General features: G+C 33.4%; 2 protein-coding genes across 2 annotated transcripts; one reads left to right on the forward strand and one right to left on the reverse strand.

Moving 5' to 3' along the window:
* The first annotated feature begins 5,755 nt into the window (after positions 1-5,755).
* On the forward strand, positions 5,756-8,832 carry Arl1 (ADP ribosylation factor-like 1). Its single transcript, XM_088191718.1, has 4 exons — positions 5,756-5,887; positions 5,975-6,191; positions 7,508-7,619; positions 7,679-8,832. The coding sequence occupies exons 1-4, from the start codon at positions 5,884-5,886 to the stop codon at positions 7,886-7,888; spliced, it is 543 nt and encodes a 180-aa protein (XP_088047844.1). The 5' UTR covers positions 5,756-5,883; the 3' UTR covers positions 7,889-8,832.
* A 60-nt stretch (positions 8,833-8,892) lies between these two features.
* Positions 8,893-18,668, reverse strand: PolD1 (DNA polymerase delta 1, catalytic subunit). The gene is made up of 15 exons (XM_088191716.1): positions 18,510-18,668; positions 18,311-18,413; positions 18,100-18,243; positions 17,891-18,031; positions 16,773-17,029; positions 16,483-16,703; positions 16,261-16,415; positions 16,035-16,192; positions 15,732-15,968; positions 14,973-15,609; positions 13,776-14,052; positions 13,336-13,715; positions 13,143-13,272; positions 9,139-9,409; positions 8,893-9,075 (listed from the first exon to the last, which is right to left on the reverse strand). The coding sequence occupies exons 1-15, from the start codon at positions 18,569-18,571 to the stop codon at positions 8,979-8,981; spliced, it is 3,270 nt and encodes a 1,089-aa protein (XP_088047842.1). The 5' UTR covers positions 18,572-18,668; the 3' UTR covers positions 8,893-8,978.
* Positions 18,669-18,844: the final 176 nt, after the last annotated feature.

Raw genomic sequence — 18,844 nt, forward strand, 5'->3', positions numbered from 1 at the left:
CTAATATCAGAAGTCTTTAGTAATATCGATATAGCTTATATTTTTAAAACATAGTGTAATATCCAATGTACTTCTTCATATGCTTATTTTCCCTTGAGAGATGATTTGGCTTAGTTTGTATTTTGAATTTGATCTAATGAAAGTTAATAAAACTATAATTAGTTTTAGAACTTTGATTAGGTTAGGTTTGGGTTTGAACAATAAATAGACATTTCTCAACTATAATTAGTTTAGGAACATTCATTAGGTCGAATTGGGGTTGGTTAATTCGAGTAGGTTAGGTTTGGATATTAAATATACTATACTTTTTTAGTATTCACTACTAATGCTGGCTGGAGTAATGTATTTTGAAGAAGTTAAAAAGGATTCTGGAGGAGAACTCTATTTTCGGGAAGCATTACTGTACATATACGCTATGAATTTTCTCAAAACATTAAATCTAGAAGATGGAATGGCTTGACTGAGGGCGGAATGGTTTCCCTAAATACAGTGCAATCTTTCGAAATTAATATCTTCAACCATTTGCAAAAGGGTTTCGAAATCAGCAGGGGTCATTCTTGTAAAATTTCTGGCTCACAAAGCCTCGGAACAAGTACACATTATGAAATGTTGCGCGACATTGTATCATGTTCCCCATTTCGATGGGGAACCGGAGACTTGCGACTTTTGTATCGCGACAGACCTAGAACACGAGAAAAATGTCTCGGGACAGCCATGAGACTTGTCCCGAGACACGTGTTCTGTGACTTTGTTACTAGGCTTAAAAATATATGTACCGGTAAAAATGTGTTTCGATATGTTTCACTGAAATGACACGTTTTAAAAAATATTTAATTAAATGATATGCATTTTTCTGGCCAAATTGAAAGGGAAGGGATGCCCCACAAGCCCCTACTAATGACGTCCTTGCGCTTGCATTTCTATTATTTGTATTTGTTGAAGTACTACATGTAATAACAGGAATATGGACAATTCCGCAATAAGCAGAGCTTTCCGATTTTTTAACTGTGTCGGATAGTTATTATATTGCTTTTTCTGTGCAGGGTGCATTGGCATATAGCTGTTCCTGCAAATGTATATAAATAAATCAATTCTGGTACGTTCAGTTTTTGTACAGCATGAAATAATATGATGAAATAAAAAACAAACAATTAAAAATAAAATGTGAATCATTAAGAAAATTGACGCATAAGAGTTTGAAATAGTTCAAATAATCGTCCTGAAAAATTTGAAAATATACTGTAACATAAACAGTTTTGAAGTGAATTTGTAACAACAACCTTGACTTCTGACTGTACAGATTGCATTGAGAATACTATTGACTTTACCCGTTGTATCTACCAACGATTAAGCAAAGTCAATAAAAGTTGGCATTCTTTTCACTAATAACACACACAAGAAAAACACCACGCGCCGGACCTGTCTAAATGTATTATATTTTAATCTCAAAATGTATCTATTATATTTACAAATATATGTACACATAACAGCTCGGGCTTTAAATTAGTCTCAAATCCTCCAAGCATATCTAAGCTTCTTCTAAACATGTGGGGCTAATCTGATTTACGCTTATTTGTCGCCTATTTTTCATAATAATATGATCCCGAAGGGTCCTGCTCCCGAGGCGGAAGGAGTCGGCCCTGGGGCCGCGCTGCTGGAAGTTTTGTTGGAAGCGTTGACCTCAACAACGACGCCCAAAACAAGTCGCATTTTCATAACGGGTTGGCATATTCGCTTCTTCACAATCTGGACACCCTCCCCGCTCCCCGCGCCGCTTCCGCCCTACGAGAGGGGACCTCTATGTCTTGTGTCTCTCGATCGACCGGAGAAAAAAAATCATACACAACGTACGTGATCGACATTCGGCCGATCCGACTAATAACTCAACCTTTCGATGCGACAAGTCAACGAGCCGAAAAAAATCGCTCCTATTCGCCGCAGTACGAGGCGATTTTCCAACGGTCGTCTGCGTTGAAATTTCAAAAATGTTTACCGTTAAACTACCTGTAAAAACGTGTTCTACGCTACGCTAAAAAGTATGCACGTTGTTTGTAAAACTGCCATAAAAAAATATTAATGGTAAAACAGTAAATCGATCATACGCTTACTATTAAATATTTTTCAGTAAATAGATATTAAATCGTATTAAATCAAACATTGAAGTTTAGACTTTGGAATTCATTACTTCACATCTCGCATTGAAGGCACATGTTTTAATTGCACTTTTCAGGTGTTATTCTAAGCAATTTTTCATTTGCAATAATTACTGTTAACACTATGTGTAAAACTTGCAGCCAATTTGTGTTCAGCAGCAACGCTCGTATATGCGAAAGATTAAGTAAGCAAAAATCGTGAAAGATAGTTAAAATTTGCTTATAACGCCATAACAAGTGTCAAACACTCCTTCATCCTGTCATTCTATTTCCGTCATCCGGTACTTAGTACATTTATTCTCTTCTGTCTATTAGAATATATTATATATTTTAGTAAATTTGGTGTAAAACCTGTTTCTGTAAATTTGATTATATGATGGGTCATTATCCTTGGGTCTCTGCTAGTTGCCATTCTCATTAGATGTCCAGCCCACCGCAGTCTTCAAGCTTTGCAGAAGCGTAAATGGTTTCTTGCTCTGCGAAGCAGCGCGGGATTATTGGAAACCCATCATATAACGTCATTAACCAGTCTCTGTCATCAGCTATTCAGTTGAAGGACATTGGCTGTTTCCGGAAAGAATAATGGATCAAGAGGGGATTTCATATAGAATAATAAAACGGAAGAAGAAGGCACAAGATAATAAAAAAAGAGAATTATGAGAAACGAGTACTTGGGTTTCAGAAAGGTCTATGACAAATATGTACAAGATATTTCGAAATGAAATTGGCATGTTCGTCTCAGCGTTGTATTGTTAGCAAAGTATTTGCTTGTAATATGTTTACAGAAGGCATTCGAAAACATTTATTTGATGACTTTTGAGCAATGTCATGGAGCGAGAAAAAAGTTTATGTGCTGACTTTAATTAACGTGCAAAAAACGCAACGAAAAACTATATAGACGCAATGAAAACTTCTGACAAGAATGTGAGAATATGCCAAAGTATGTTTTAGGGAACTCTTGGCATTAATGAATGGACAGTCAGCTATTGGTTGAGTGATAGAAGACAGACGGAAACCCAGGAACGTTCTATAGAATCAATAATAAATAATAGCTCTGAACAAATTACGAAAAGAAGCTCGGTATTGAATTTTCTCCAAGCATTTCCTAAACTACTAGTTAAAAACTGTGCTTGGAACCTGTTATTCAATCTAAAGCTAAGTTATTCCGATTGTACGTAGAGCAAACAAATTCAGGCTCTGTTGCTTGTAGAATTTTTTTTGAATATTTACTTTTACAAGAAAACATTGTACTTTTCCAGCCAAAAAAAGATAAGTGGGATACTTTCTGTGCCTATAAAGTTAGTAATATATCAGAGGTTATTTATCAAAGACACGTTGCCCTTGAAAAGAAAAAAGATTAAGAGACAGTCATCAAAGATAAAATACATGCTTTGGCAACTGACTTGCAAGCTGTAATACTACGTCCTTATTTAAATGCTAGTGAATTATATTTTAAAACGAATCTTTGCATTCATAAATTTAGAATTTATTACCACCAAGTAACGTGTTACCGACTTGAAAGCCACTACTTACGTTGTTCCATAATTAATATTTTAGATGTAAGCAGAATTTAGTTTTCGATTGTGATTTTTTAGATTATTCCTTAAAATACTGATGTTAATTGATAATAAGTATTGTCAAGATTGATTTTTTTATAACAAAATGAGACTGGTGCTTAAACTTGAATTACATGATACTAGAAAACAGAGTAATGTTCATGTTCGTTAATAATTGTTGTTTTTTCTATGATTATATTGTGCCAATGTGCTTCGTTAATATTATGCTCTTGTAGTTGGATAGAGTTTTAATGACAGAGATATTAAAATTTGTTTTTGATTAATAAAATGTTTGAAACTAAAAGAAAATTTTAATTCCGCGTATCTACGTTACATATGTCGCATATTTTATTAATTCGATACGACAAAACCGCGTAAGTGATGTAACATTCTTAGAATGACGATTTTTTTGCATTGGGTAATAGCTCGATGATCCATAAGCATTACATTTATTTTACTAGACATCTACAGCTTTCAAAATGTAATACTTATGGAGTTTTTCTTACCTCCTGTAAAGTTGTCAATTGTAGTTCCGCGGTATTGCAAACAGTAGTTCAACAGTTATGCAGTATCACCGACGATATTATAATAAATAAAAATTAAATTAAATCACAGTACAATTTAATAAACAAATAAATATGTATGTAAATATAAGAATAAATATAAACAAAATAATTCAAAATAAAACATATTAAATTAATATATAAAAAAACGAATCTATTTACATATAAAATACAAAATAGCTTATAATATATGTATATTACTGTATAACCATATTATTTATTGTTATTATTTAATATATGGAATGCATGGAGTTAAAAAAAAGATATCCTATATAATAATGAAATACATTGCATTCATTTTCAATATAACATGATAAATTAAATTAAAGTTTAAATAATTACTTTTTAATAAATAAATCATTGGCGATCAATTGTAAAATCTATGAATTTTCCGTTCGACGAATTACGGGGTTGGTGAATTTTCCATTCGACGAATTTACCAGTCAGTGAACTTTCCGCCCGTTGAATTGCAGTCGGTGAACTTTCCAGATACCCAATACAGGACAAACTAATTAATTTAGAATTAAATGTTAAGCTATTCAGTTTTAGAACTTAGAAAATATCTGCCGGTTGATATATTGACCGTTGACCGCTTAGTATATGTTTTGATCTATCCTTATGATAATTGCCACCCGTCAAAATCCATCCGCCAAACAGTCATAAACTAATAGATAAAGAAACTCAGATTCAGGAAATATTTATTTTATTCATATGAAAATTAAAAATATATTGATCAATCGCACGAATTGCGAATAAAAATTTTGCAATTTTTCCACTATATAAGAAATTATTCAGGCCTCAATTATTTACATTGGCTGGTCTCCCCCTCTCGTCGGGCTTGGTAGAATGAATAAGAATACTGATTTGTATGCACGTATATTAATATTTAAATTTTAAATAATGAAAATAATTGGATCATTTAAACTATAATATATACCATCTAGCGACAATGCGATGAATCTTTATTATGAAAAAAATGTTTTAATATAATTTTATTGTTGCATCGTGCTTAATGGCATAGTGATCGAACCCCGGCATAAATTAATTACCTAAATATTTATCCATGAGATTAATAGATAAAAAGTTTTTATAACTTATTATAAAAATTAACCTAGTAAATTTTGCATTATTTTAATTTGAAACACACATTTTTAACTGGAATAACTAACCAACAGATTTTTTAACACAGTAATGCAAGTATTAGGAAATCTAATCTGAAGTTATCGATAGAAATTTTAATATATATGAAATTAAATTATAATTGTAATAAATAAAGAGGGATACAACGATGTTAATATTATGTATTCAAGCCATAGTGAAATCGTGTTTAAATCTGCAAATTGCACTTTTGGCGCAATTGGTCGATAAACAATCGCTTAAGATCGCCTCGCATCGGTGAGTTGCCTAGCCTGCGCTACACGTCAAACCGCCGTTTAGACTGTGACCGTACAGCGCACGATCGTATATTTGGCGACTATACGTCACATTCTAAGTTTCCAGCCGGCCATGGCTCGCTGTCGTAGACACCGCGAACCTTAATGCTCTCTGTTTACTTTCGTTCGGCGGAACGTTTTATTATTTTTATGTCAGCGAACTGAGACGTTTCGAGCGATGGGTAAGCTTCGGGGCGACGTTGGCGATCTCTCCGCCCCTTCGGCGACGAATCGATATTAGGTTATACTCATACCTTACGCCGTTTCAGGGGGGCTTTTTAGCTATTTCCGAAGCCTGTTGGGCGCGAGGGAGATGCGCATCCTGATCCTAGGCTTGGACGGCGCCGGCAAAACTACCATTCTGTACAGACTGCAGGTTGGCGAAGTCGTAACCACCATACCGACCATCGGTTTCAACGTCGAGCAAGTGCAGTACAAAAATTTAAAATTTCAAGTGTGGGACTTGGGAGGGCAGACTAGTATAAGGTAAACATATTCCACATATTTATTCATTCCCACTATGTCGTCGACGGCACAATGCGTTAACCCCAATTTTCTCCAATAGTGCTTTATAAGTTTCAAATCGGTCATAATGCGATAATAGCAGCTTAAAACATATGTAAAGCAAAGGACAGAGATGCCATTAAATATATTTCTGAGATTTTGTTCTGAGAATTTTGCAGTTGAATATCTACTTTTACGGATTAGTGAGGATATTAAATATGTACGAGTATGGAAAAAATCATAGCAAGAATATATTTATAAAAAAAGTAAAAACTGACCTCAAATAATGAATTTGAACTAAACTACAGTTGTTTGGGATGTATAAGTTCCTTTGCCCTTTTTTATACATATTATACAAGAATGAAAAAGGAGCGGAACATTGTCTTCAAAAGCACCCACTTTCTAGTTGGTACTTTCACAATAAACATTATTATTCAAAGGGACAGATTATAGTTCTTTGCAGCGGCTCCATTTGTGTTAAAATTTGTTTGCAAATTATTGTTGACTTTATTGCTTTTTGAACGTTTAAAAACTACTATATAAATTGTATTATCGGTAATTTGACAACTGAATTTAATGCAGCAAAAAAATACATTCAGTTTTATGTGCTTATTCCTAAAATAAAATCTAGAAAAAATAGTCTCAAATCTATCCCAAAAATATTTTTTTAAAATGTCATTTTAGTAAAATCATATCGGAAAACATTTTCACCAGTAGAAATATATTTCTACTAGCGAAAATATAATTTAACTGATGTAATCCCGAGGTCTCTATTGGAAATCTCGATTCAGTTCATTTTCACCTAGGCCAAATGAGCGCTCCCTCTGTCAATAAGATTTAGTAGTAAACGACAATCAATGATAATTTCTAATGCTGAAAGGTAAACGATTTTCAACAGCCTATTTCGACTCGCGCAAACTTTAAAAAGTGAAATTACTCCTGCTACGGCATTTGAAGGACCTCCGAACTGTGCAGTTTTTCAGGTTAAAGAAAGGCCAGATGTCAGCTGGCTCTTGCAGTCAATTGGCGATGAATTACTCCCAGACAAGAATCTACCAATCGTAAATCTACTCCAAACTTCGAACTAAATGTTTTAATGTCTGATATAAAGAAGTATCAGACTCTTAAGATACTGTACCCTTGTTAAATTAAATTGTATGTATACAGAAGTTACGCAATTAAATCGTTTTTTATTTATAATCTTAATTTCAAATAACATGTTCATGTAATGTTCTCAAAATATGTTAGTGAATGTATATAAAAGTACATATAAGATGATAAAATTAATATTTTTTTAGACCCTACTGGAGGTGCTACTATGGTAATACAGATGCTATTATTTACGTAGTCGATTCAGCTGATAGGGATCGAATAGGAATTTCGAAAGATGAGCTGCTTCATATGTTAAGAGTGAGTATTTAATATTTAACATTATCTTACGCATTATTTCAATTGTTTTCGTTGAACAGGAAGAAGAATTAGGTGGAGCGATTTTGGTAGTATTAGCTAACAAACAAGACATGGCGGGATGCCTTACGGTAGCCGAGGTCCATCAAGCCTTAGGACTGGACGCGTTAAAAGATAGAACATTCCAAATATTCAAAACATCCGCCACGAAAGGAGAAGGCCTCGACCAAGCGATGGATTGGCTTTCCAATGCTTTGCAGGCGAAGAAATAACACAACCAAATCTAACACACAAAGCCTTTTAATAAGTTATATAATTTTTAATTAAGTAGGCCGTCTATTTATATACAATACACGATACATATATTTGTACTATCGAAAGTATATTTTCAAACAGTCTAATTTCGACGCTCGACCTTTGCTCGTACTCAAACGTGGAAATTTGCACTTCACAATAGTCAGGTTATTTATGTGCGAGATATGGTTCGCCGTCGAAAGTAAAACTATAAACATAAGTATGTGTACTTGCCTCTTATCAAGATCAGGTTTTATTTTATATACTTTTTACATGTGTGTGAATAAATAATACCTTCTTAACTTTGTTTCATACATTTGCATTCAATGTGTGTATCTATGTAACTCATAAAATATTATGTACGCAATTCACATATCGTATATTTATATTGTGTTAATTCTCTTTCGTTACGATACGTTGAAAAATTATATACTAATAAATAAATGATTTAGGCTTTTCCAAGTAATTATTATGTGTACATATACATGTATTTTAGGAGTCATTATATAAAACTATACATATGAATTGAATTGATCGGATTATTTAGCCAATAAGAGGCCATTATGATTGTATGAGCCAAATTTTACTTTTCATGCAAATAATTATTTATAACAAAAAGATTTTATCATTTGCGAAGTTGTAGTTTAATTTCGTTATTCGATATCAACCCCTTGTCTTTAATTTTCGATTATTTAGTTAATGTATGCGAGTTTCAATTATAGTTATGAACGTAAATTAAAATATTTTAAAAGTATATTACACTACGGTATGATTATTAGTTTTTAATTTAAAGGAATAGTTTGTAAAAAATACTGCTTAACTATCAGTTTGTATTAAATTAAAATAAGAAAATGATATGTGATGTGTATTTATATTTATTTACATTATTTGCTTGTCAAATAAAATATTGATTACTTAACAACTCTGTCACTTTTCATAATTTCCACTTATCTATAAAAGGTGTATTAAATAAGAAAATACATTGGATTTATAAAAATATATTTATTAGCACTGAAATTAAATTTAAACAGATCATAATAATCATTAAAATAAGACAATACTTTTTAACTACCAAGTAGGATCTCCGAACCTCTCAATTCTTTTTTGTTGAGTGTCCAGCTCAATCCCGACTTTTTTACGCATGTAAAATATGGGACAATCACGACTGAAAGAAATGCATTATTATAATAATAACAATAAAAAATCAATATAATTAATGTATATTTACCTTGTGCATAGAACTACTTCATGCAAACTTCCTTGACACCTCTGGCATTCCGTCCACAACCTAGAAAATTTATTCTCAAGTGTCCTCAGTTTCAGTATTTCGTTCCCAAAAACTTGCGGCTCTTTACTCATGCAATGATAACATAGAGCATTCTTAGCCGTACCGGGTAGCACAGCTTTGCATCCAATGCACGTTTCTCTCTTTTGTGTGAAATTTACCAAAGCGCCGACTCTGGAGCTCACTACGGCTTTTGAACGGACGTGGTCACCCTCTAATAATAATAACAATCAATTATAAATGAGGTAATTAAAAACAAAATATTCATTAATCTAAAGGCGTTAAAATGGAGGTCAATAATCAAAAAAAATTGTAACTAAAATGCTTCCTTAGTAGCTCGAGCAATGTGTTACTAAATTTATATTTAAAAAAAATTTACCTCTACCTCTAAAATAATAACAATTGTACTACAAAAATATATGTTAAATTACATGCTGATTTTGAAACTCGTTAATTTTTCCATAGGGTCTCGTTTTTAAGATATAGAAAATTTGTAATAAAATTCATCGTTTTATATCATATGATTTAAAAAATAATCAGAACTCATACTCGTAACGCTGTTTATAATATCTAAAGATAAAGATTAAACTTTTGCAGTTCAATGTCATGACATAGAATCTGGATCTTGTATTACAGATTATAATAATGAAATTATGAGGCGTAAGAGTTATAATTGTAAGTATATAAATTACAAAACTTCGCATAAATAAATAACCAACATTAAGATAAATAAGTGCCAATATTTCCGATAAAATACAAATCTAAATAAAAAAATAATAGAACAAGAAAAAGTCTAAAATTCCATGAATTAATGCACCGGACGCAATTAATCAATTCCTATGAAGAAATACGAAACATGTTAGGTGCTAAGTGTTTAAAAGATTCGTAAACAACCCTTTGTAAATAGAGATTATATCATTACATTTTAAGGAATTACCAAGATAATTGCCACAAGTGACCACACGTTGCCAACAATAACCATTGTTTTCCAAAAATGCATTAAAGAAGTTATCAAAATGATTTGCATTATTTGCTTATAACCAATTTAGACCCTAAGGCCGGTTTCACACGTGCCGGGTGGATTTGTCCGGCACCGGGCCGGCGCCGTTTACAAAGCTTTCACACGTAGCCGGTCTCTGGCCGGTTTCTGGCCGGTTTCTTCCCAACCCGACCTATACCCCGTCAACTGGTACCAGTAATTTAGGATTAACGGCTTCACATAAGTCCTTCCACACATTTCGCGTTATTTTTTATTTTTGTATGTATTCTACTAAGATAATTAAAAGAGATTACATTAATATAATTAAAATTTCGAGGTCTATTTCTTCCGCTATTGCCTAAACACGAGGAATATATATTATATTTTATTACAAGATACCACAATCACTGTCAACGGCCCGGTTCATGTTTGAGTTTTACCCCCACCACACTCAATTCGGTACCCGGCGCCGGACAGTTTAGTGAGCGCGGCCGGCGACAACCCGGCAGTCAGCACCGAGCCGGCGCCGGGTAGATTTGTCCGGCACGTCTGAAATGATAGTACTAGCCCATACAACACCATCCCCACTACACGGCGCCGGCCCGGTGCCGGGCAAATGCACCCGGCACGTGTGAAACCGGCCTAAGGACCCAAGTTGGCAAAATTCGTAGAAAACTCACCGGATTCTAGAAATAATTTGATCGCTAGATATTTTTAAGCTTCCATTGTACTGATAATCTAAATTTTTCAAAAGTTCGCCCACTTACAAACATTATATCGGCAACATTTTTGGAGTCTTATATGCCATTGTTTTCTAACCTATACTGACTAACTTTTTGAACTTGCAATGGGAGAAAATTACCACTTGTTCATAGCCAAATTTTTTACGAGTAAATGAACTATACGAGTCACTGGAACTGAGAAAATCAATCTGGAAAATGTCCCTTACTTGACAATAAAATGGTGAAAAGGAAAGGGTTCTACGACTAGTGTGACAGTGATGACGTAATAATATGTAAGTAGCATGATAACAGTAAGTTGTCAGTTTGTTTAAATACCATTGGAGTAAACCCAGTCAATAAAACGGTACTTGCAACAACTGAAAAAAAAACAGTGTTTCACAATCACAACTGATCAATCAATACAATCAAAATATAAGAGGGGTGGTTGATCAGACCAGAACATATCTTCGTATATAATTAGTATCCATGAGAAGAAGTGGTATATGCATATGAACTGATATGGTAGTTCAAAATGCTTGGTTGCTTATCGGAGATAATGGTGGAACAATAGATCTGTTGACTTTCAGGAGATGTATTGCAACAGCTATTATATAATAGAAACAAATAAGCTTCGCCATAAGCCAGGATCAAGCAGATTATTTTAACTGACAACTGAGGCAAGATATGATGGTAACGTTCATTTGGTTATAGGATGTATAGCCTTTATAGCAGGGCACTGTTTATAGCAAAGCCCACATCTTGTAACCGAACAAGATGTGGGCTTTGCTATAAACAGTGCCCTGCCAGATGCGTAAAATGCAATGTTGTACACATGTTAAGTGTTTTTTTGGACTGTCATACTAAAAACTAATGTTAAATAACAAATCGTGGAAGATGTATGAAATTGTAATATAATAATAAAAAAAAAAGTGAAACTTAAATGTCATACTTTGCCTTTTGAGTGTGCATGAGTCTACTGTACTATATATAGTACGGATGATTCGCAGCTATCTTAACGTAATTTATTTTTTACCATATATACCTCTTTAATGTAATTAATTATAAAAAATACTGTCAAAATTAGTCAAAGGTTTAAATTGGATAAAAAGAGTCGAATATAAGAAGCATCACTGGAACTAAAAATAAGCATAAAGGTTCAGGGGAGCTCATATATAGAAAGAACGGAAGATCAAGAACATCACTTGAAGGCGCAGTGGAAGATATATGAATTGTCAGTCGTCAAGTGAAGTAATTCCTCGCCTATTGACTGACCTGCTGAATTTCGTAGTTATAGCGATATGACGAGATACAACCGATGTAACACTCCAGACATTAGCCTACGACACCCAATTTAACCCTTTGATTGCAGCTGGTATTTTTTGAATTCCATTTCGCACTTTAACAATATGTGGTGGGTAACTATTTATGTCATAAATTATTTAACCATTTACATGCCATGATATTTTTAGTACTACAGGACCCTAATGTCAGCTATTTTTAGATTTAAAAAAATATATAAATTTTAAGTGTTGACTTGTCAAGGACTCTCATAATCCAAAAAGAGCCACCGTGTACAATTTCCGGTGCATTTGGACACCAATTGCAGCTGTTACGAATCGAAGAGCTAAGTTTGCACAACAAAATAATATTGAATTAAATTTTACTTCATTAGCAAACTAGCATTTTTATACAAAGTAAAAAATACATACTTTTTATAAAATATAAACCAGCAATACAAAAACAATAAAGTATTTTTTGCGTGTAATTTGAATGATAAGTATCATATTACAAAGGCGCGAAAAGAAGGGACACCCCAAAATAACTACGTTTTAACCTTTGAGAAACAAAAATAGTTAAGGCTTTGCGAAACAAAATAAATTAAGTTTTAATCAAGTTTTACACCAATTATCATTTGTTATCAAATATTACGTTTAATATATTACAAAGGCGAAAGAGGCTAGTGGCAACCCTGGCAACATTGGAAAAAAGAACTTTCATTTAAGCCATTTTTAAGACAGCGGTAAAATTTTTAAAAGTTTCTCCATAGATGACTCTATAGACCTAAATAGTCTTGATATTATTTCGTAGTGTAAGTAACAGATTCTGTAAATTCCCCGTATGTGGCTCTTGGCATTGCGGTCTCGTAGCGACTAAGCCCCATATGTGGCGCATGGCATTAAAATGGGAACAGAAGGAATGGCTATTATTCTCCCATGATTAATTGTTTTTGCCAAAGGCTGACTTACTTAATAGCATTGACTCCGCTTTAGCTCCATAGATAGGCTCAAACAATCTCAGTAGTGGTTTAGATAGTTGATTATCAAGATAATAATTAAAATCTATAGGAATATTATTCTCCAACACGTAGATAGGATCCTAAAAAAATAATAATAAAAATACTTGCATATATATTACATACAATAATTTTCCTTCACTTACCTCGGCTTTGGCGTAAGCGGGAGTGTTTTTGGCAGCAGCGCAAAGAACATACGGCACCCTGTCACCCAATTTTGGAGCTGTTCCCGGGTCTCTCTTCTTCATTTTGTTTGCCAACTCGACGTGAGCTTGCTTGGCAGAGTAATCGCTCTTAGTCAACTCTTTGGTGATGACCAATTGCGATATGTCAACGCGATTGCATAAAAGATCCGATATAATCTGCTTAGCGTACTCGACAGCTCCCTTTGGATCTCTATCGATCAAAACCTTCTGCAGACAAGTGCTCATCATGTTCGAAACTAGAGGAGAGTTATCCCTGCGAACCGTCTCAATACCCTTACAGTCCATTTTATCATATTTATCAGGTCTCGTGTAGTATAAACCTTAAAATGCATCATTAAATGTAAAATATAGACTTATAATACAAAACAATATAAACTTACCCGCATATCGTTTTTTATTGATCAGCAAATAAGGAAAGTAAACTTTCTCGAATTCCAATTTGATAGGCTTAACAAATTTTGAGGATACGTAAGTCGCAGCATCGCGACCCAATTCCATGCTTCTCTCTAAAGATTTGACACCAAAATTCACCATGACGGAATCAGTGTCGCCGTATATTACGCAAGCATTTTCTTCATATCCATTATCTACTGTGTATCTCTGTTCAACTTCCTGTTTCGTTTGCTCTATCATAGATCGTCCATAAGCAGTGACACTCTAAAGAAAATCAAGCATTAACTATTCTTCTTAGAACAAAAATATAACAATTCTATGAAGGATCAAAATTTTTTGATATTTAATAGAAATTTTTTGTAAGATTTTAATATAATATATTTTGACTCAACTCTGTCCTTCAGTGATAATGTGATTTTTGTCTGAATTTCTGAATGTTTTATAGACTTTTGACATTACTTCCACATAAAAATAATTTTCAGAAATGCTATTTCGAGAGTCATGTCAGAATAACATACATACATAAGTATATATTATCAAGAGTGTTTCTACACATGTGACCTCTATTTTCAAAATTAGATATATTCATGTGTTCATGGTTTGTTACTTTTTTCTTTAACATCAAACAAATCATACATTTTCTTTTCAACAAATCATTTTAAATTTATGTGTTACTTCAAAAGCAGATGTTCCAAGAAAAGTTATACTAACCTCGAACAAATAACCAATCAAACGCAGTGCTTGATTACTTTATGGATTTTGTTTCCGTGACACAACTAGTTGTAATTTCAATTGTCAATTATTTAATTTTCATCCAAATAAGATACATTTAGTAAAGCTAGTTTCATTATTTGACACATGCATAGGTTAACATCAAATGTAAAAATTACTAATACTTAAATATAAATAAAAATACCATTACATGGTTTTCCATTAAATTTACTTCATATGATGTTATATCTAAAAGTTTCGCTATTACGCGAAAACGCGTGAATGGACTGTAATGTGTTAAGGAATCATTTTATGTCACACAACTACACAACAACAATACAACACAATTGTACAGAATTTTTTTTAACATTTATCAACCCTTTAATTTAACATACGTATATATTATTTATAGGATATGATCATTTCTATTAAAAATCAAAAAGTATTCGACCTCCCCTCGTATGAATAATCACCGAAGATATCGCCAAACAGGGAAGCTTTCCGACTTGCGCCCCCGTAAATCCGTACACAGAATTAGCGCTTATTTTCAAAGCCAACTGTCTACCGTCCAAAACCGAACGTTTAAACGGATCCTTCTCGTCTTTTAAATCAGCCTTAGCTTTCTTCCTAGCGCTCAGCAAAGACTCGAGAATCTCCGGCAGCAAACCTTTACGAACCGAAGATTTAACGAAGAGATTATTAGTCGGAGTGCGAATTACTTGATCGTCGGTCAATCCTAATTTATCTTTCATGTTATTCTGCAACAGGGTCGTATAACATAAATTATGAGCCATCATGATGCTGGGATATAGAGATGCGAAATCCAACGTAGTTATCGGATCTGCATAATATCCTTTTTTAGGTTCTATGACAGTTGCTCCTTCGAATTGATCGTCGCTGCCTGTTGTTTGATGAGTAGGCATCAGGTATCCGACTTCGGCGGCCTTTCGCAGCAACTGACTTACAACTTTAATTTGTTGACCGCGAGTCAAAAGGCACAATAGAGGAACTCCTGTGACACGAGCCATTTCCATGTAGTTGATGATGCACATTAGTTTATTTAGGAGACGTATAGGTAAATAAGCATCTTTTAAACAGTACATCGCTAATCTGAAATAGAAAAAAGTTTTTATTAAACAAAAATTCTGAGACTATTAGGAGAGTAATAATAATAATTGATTAAATTTTAAACGTTCATCTCTCACAAAAGTAACTAAGTATGCAATACAAACCTCCTTCTCGTCTGTTCGTTTTCGTTTTGCAGATCTGATATAATACTGTGATGAACGTCTTCCTTCTGTTCTTTCAAGAAATGATAACTGACAGCGTTCAGAGAATATGAACGCAACTTATAATCTCTCACGAGAACCAGAAGGAGATCGAACGGAACTCGACCTTCAAAATTTACACTTTTATTCTCACGTCTTCCCATTTGCTTGGATTGCAATACTGTATCTTTAATAACCGATCTACAAAATATATCAGTCAGTATTCATAAAATTACCAATAATTAAATCACACGTTTATAAAAATACCGTATATCTTTAATTCGTCCCAAGAAATCGAAGTTTTTTACTTTTAAATGATTAGCTCTATTGATTAGATATGGACAGTCGAAATTGTTGATGTTATATCCTGTTATTATATCTGGATCTAGTTCACGTACGAAATCGCTCCATTTTGAGAGCATTTCCTAAATAAACGATATACATAATAATACGTTTAAATACATGGTACATAAACAATATTTTTAATACCGACCTTTTCAGTTTCAGAACATAAAACTTGCGAGCCGACGATCGGCGCGCAAGTATTTAAAGTAAACACGTTTCTTAAGAAAGGTTCGTTATCTCCTTGTCGAATAACCATGTTAGCAATCTGAATCACAGGATCGTGTTGCGGTTCAGGAAATACTCCTAAGATCGTCGTTTGATTCGTTTAAAAATAATACAATATTGATTTATAAAATATCGATTAACTAACCTTTTCTGCCGCTGCATTCAATATCAAAACTCAATATACGAAACGGTGCAACCTTCGCCCATTCTCCTTCAGGTTGATGAGCCGTAAAGGCGTTCCAAGCGACGTCAACTTCGATTTGACACCGAGAAACGGGGTGCGGATAGTTTTTGTTTCTAATTCGCCATTTGCCTGGCGTTAATTCTATCCAACTGCATCCGACGACTTTTGTGTCAACCATAAATCTGTAATTTTAATAATATGATTAACCGTTGAAGTTAACTAATTGAAGGACACTAATATTAAAACAATACCTAATATCAAAATCAATATTTCCTTCATAAATATATGGATCAGTGAGTAGAAATTCTTCTGGCGATTTAGAAATCAGTCTTTTTCCAGCAGCTATTAATCGAGGAAGAGCCACTTTTATACAAGCGTATCTGCTTTCCTCGTCTCCCAAGTAATGCATGAGAGACTTCGCCTTCCAGATTGTAACTTCTAAGACAAATTCTTGAATATTTTCTTTATTGGAACGGAGATCGTCTGAGATGGCTTTATTGAGCTTAGTCTAAAATTTATAATTTTTATTTATATATAATATGTTATTGAAATATATTGCTTAAGATGTAGTGAATGAATGCGGTCCTTTTTGAGGTTCTAAATATAAAAGCTCAATAAATACACAAATAAAAAAATAAAGACATCAAAGCTCTATTGTTTTTATCACGAAAACATACATGCCTCATTTTCACTAAGTTCTCTATTACATAAATAGCTTATTGAGACAAATTATAATTTGTGCAATATTAAAAAATCATCAAGAAAAACAATTTTTTTCATTACTCACAATTTGAATAGTTTTGTATTTCATACAAAGAAAATAATTTAAAAATCTTAACTTTATGAATAAAGTATATTTATAAACGTTTGTTAATTTGTTAGTATATACCTGGGAGTGAGTTAATGTTACATATTTTTCCATAATTATTTTATATTGCATTTATAGTAAATTAAGGAAAAGAAACAGTGATTTTCAGCGTTTTATTGTTTTGATTTATTTATTATTAATTTTTTTGTGTATTGGTATGTTTTAATAATTAATTATTTTATTAACACATTTCAATTATGAAATTTCATTAAATGACATATTTTAAAATTATTTTCAGGATAGATTCGAGACTGTTTTATTTTTAGATTTTCTTTGAGGGATAACCTAACTTCTGGTTTAGAATCATTTCAGCTTTTTTCATTAAATGAATTTTTAAATACATTTTTCTGGCCAAATCCTGCCCCAAAAATCAAGACCCTGATTACAAAAAAATGACTAAAATAACATAAAAATATGAGATTTATGTTTTTCTAAATGATTGTGGCGAAGTGGCAAAGGGTTAATACTTTAAAAATAGAAATAAACATGTAGTAATCAAACCTTTAAGGTACTGCAATGTTCCTGTTTAAAATTATCCGGTATCGTTACATAGAAATAAGGAGTAAATCCATGAACGTGACAACAAACTGAGTTTCCTTCCGCGGTGACTCCGAACATTCGCATTATCGGCGCCTTACCTTTCTGGAAACAAAATAGAAACAATCAGTCAACGCATAGTATGCGAGTAAATAAATACCTGACATTCGTACTTGGGAGCCTGGCATTCCTTCCAAAATGTCGCCGATGTAATGATCAATATCGATTTGCTGAAACACCAAATTATCCTTGGAAGGATTCAACTGCGGGGGTGAAGGACGAGACCATCTCGAGTTTGTGCTTCGATTCTCAGGTCCCTGGAATATCAAACGACATATTTAAACGTACTGTATTCGAACGGATGTAACTCAAGTATGGACTCACATCGCCCATGACGACTTCTTGGGTTTCTGCGTTGAAATCTGGACCGTCCATAGTGCTGAGAAGTTGCTCGAAGCAAGGAGATTCTTCATCGTCATCGTCGGCGCTGAAATTTTTACGAAAAGAAATTAAAATTTCCATTAAAACGAATAGCATTTGGCGCAGCGCATGCAGCGCAAAATTTGACTGAATATTTGCTTACCGGAACTTCTTTCCAGGTGGACCTTTGAAATTGGGTTTTCTCTTATCTGATTTGTTGTACATCTTGACGTTTTATTTAGCACCGAGACGAAAATACGGACCGATGAGGTCGATGGCGCGAAATGCAAATGTTACCACTGCGAAAATATATTTGACAGTTACCCTTGATAGACAAATATTTACGGAAGATGTCAAAAGAACTTATTAATTTCAAATATTTGATTGCAATGCATATTTCCATATTTTGCATGAAACGCAATATGACTTACGATTTAAAAACGTCAATACCAAAAAATATGTTCAAAACTGGTACCAATTTTTGTCGCTGACCGAAAA

This window comes from Plectrocnemia conspersa, unplaced genomic scaffold (genome assembly GCF_051122295.1).
Source record: "Plectrocnemia conspersa isolate PC_06_02 unplaced genomic scaffold, ASM5112229v1 ptg000009l, whole genome shotgun sequence".
NCBI classification, from domain to species: Eukaryota; Metazoa; Arthropoda; class Insecta; order Trichoptera; family Polycentropodidae; genus Plectrocnemia; species Plectrocnemia conspersa.

Bases quoted from the DNA above. Each gene is read 5' to 3' on its own strand.
- PolD1 (XM_088191716.1), bottom strand. From the start codon at position 18,571: ATGTACAACAAATCAGATAAGAGAAAACCCAATTTCAAAGGTCCACCT. The intron at 18,032-18,099 runs GTACGAATGTCA...TTTTGTTTCCAG, and splicing joins AAGGAATGCCAGGCTCCCAA to AAAGGTAAGGCGCCGATAAT. The intron at 15,969-16,034 runs GTATTTTTATAA...TATATTTTGTAG, and splicing joins GGACGAATTAAAGATATACG to ATCGGTTATTAAAGATACAG.
- Arl1 (XM_088191718.1), top strand. The intron at 6,192-7,507 runs GTAAACATATTC...ATATTTTTTTAG, and splicing joins GGAGGGCAGACTAGTATAAG to ACCCTACTGGAGGTGCTACT. The intron at 7,620-7,678 runs GTGAGTATTTAA...TTCGTTGAACAG, and splicing joins AGCTGCTTCATATGTTAAGA to GAAGAAGAATTAGGTGGAGC.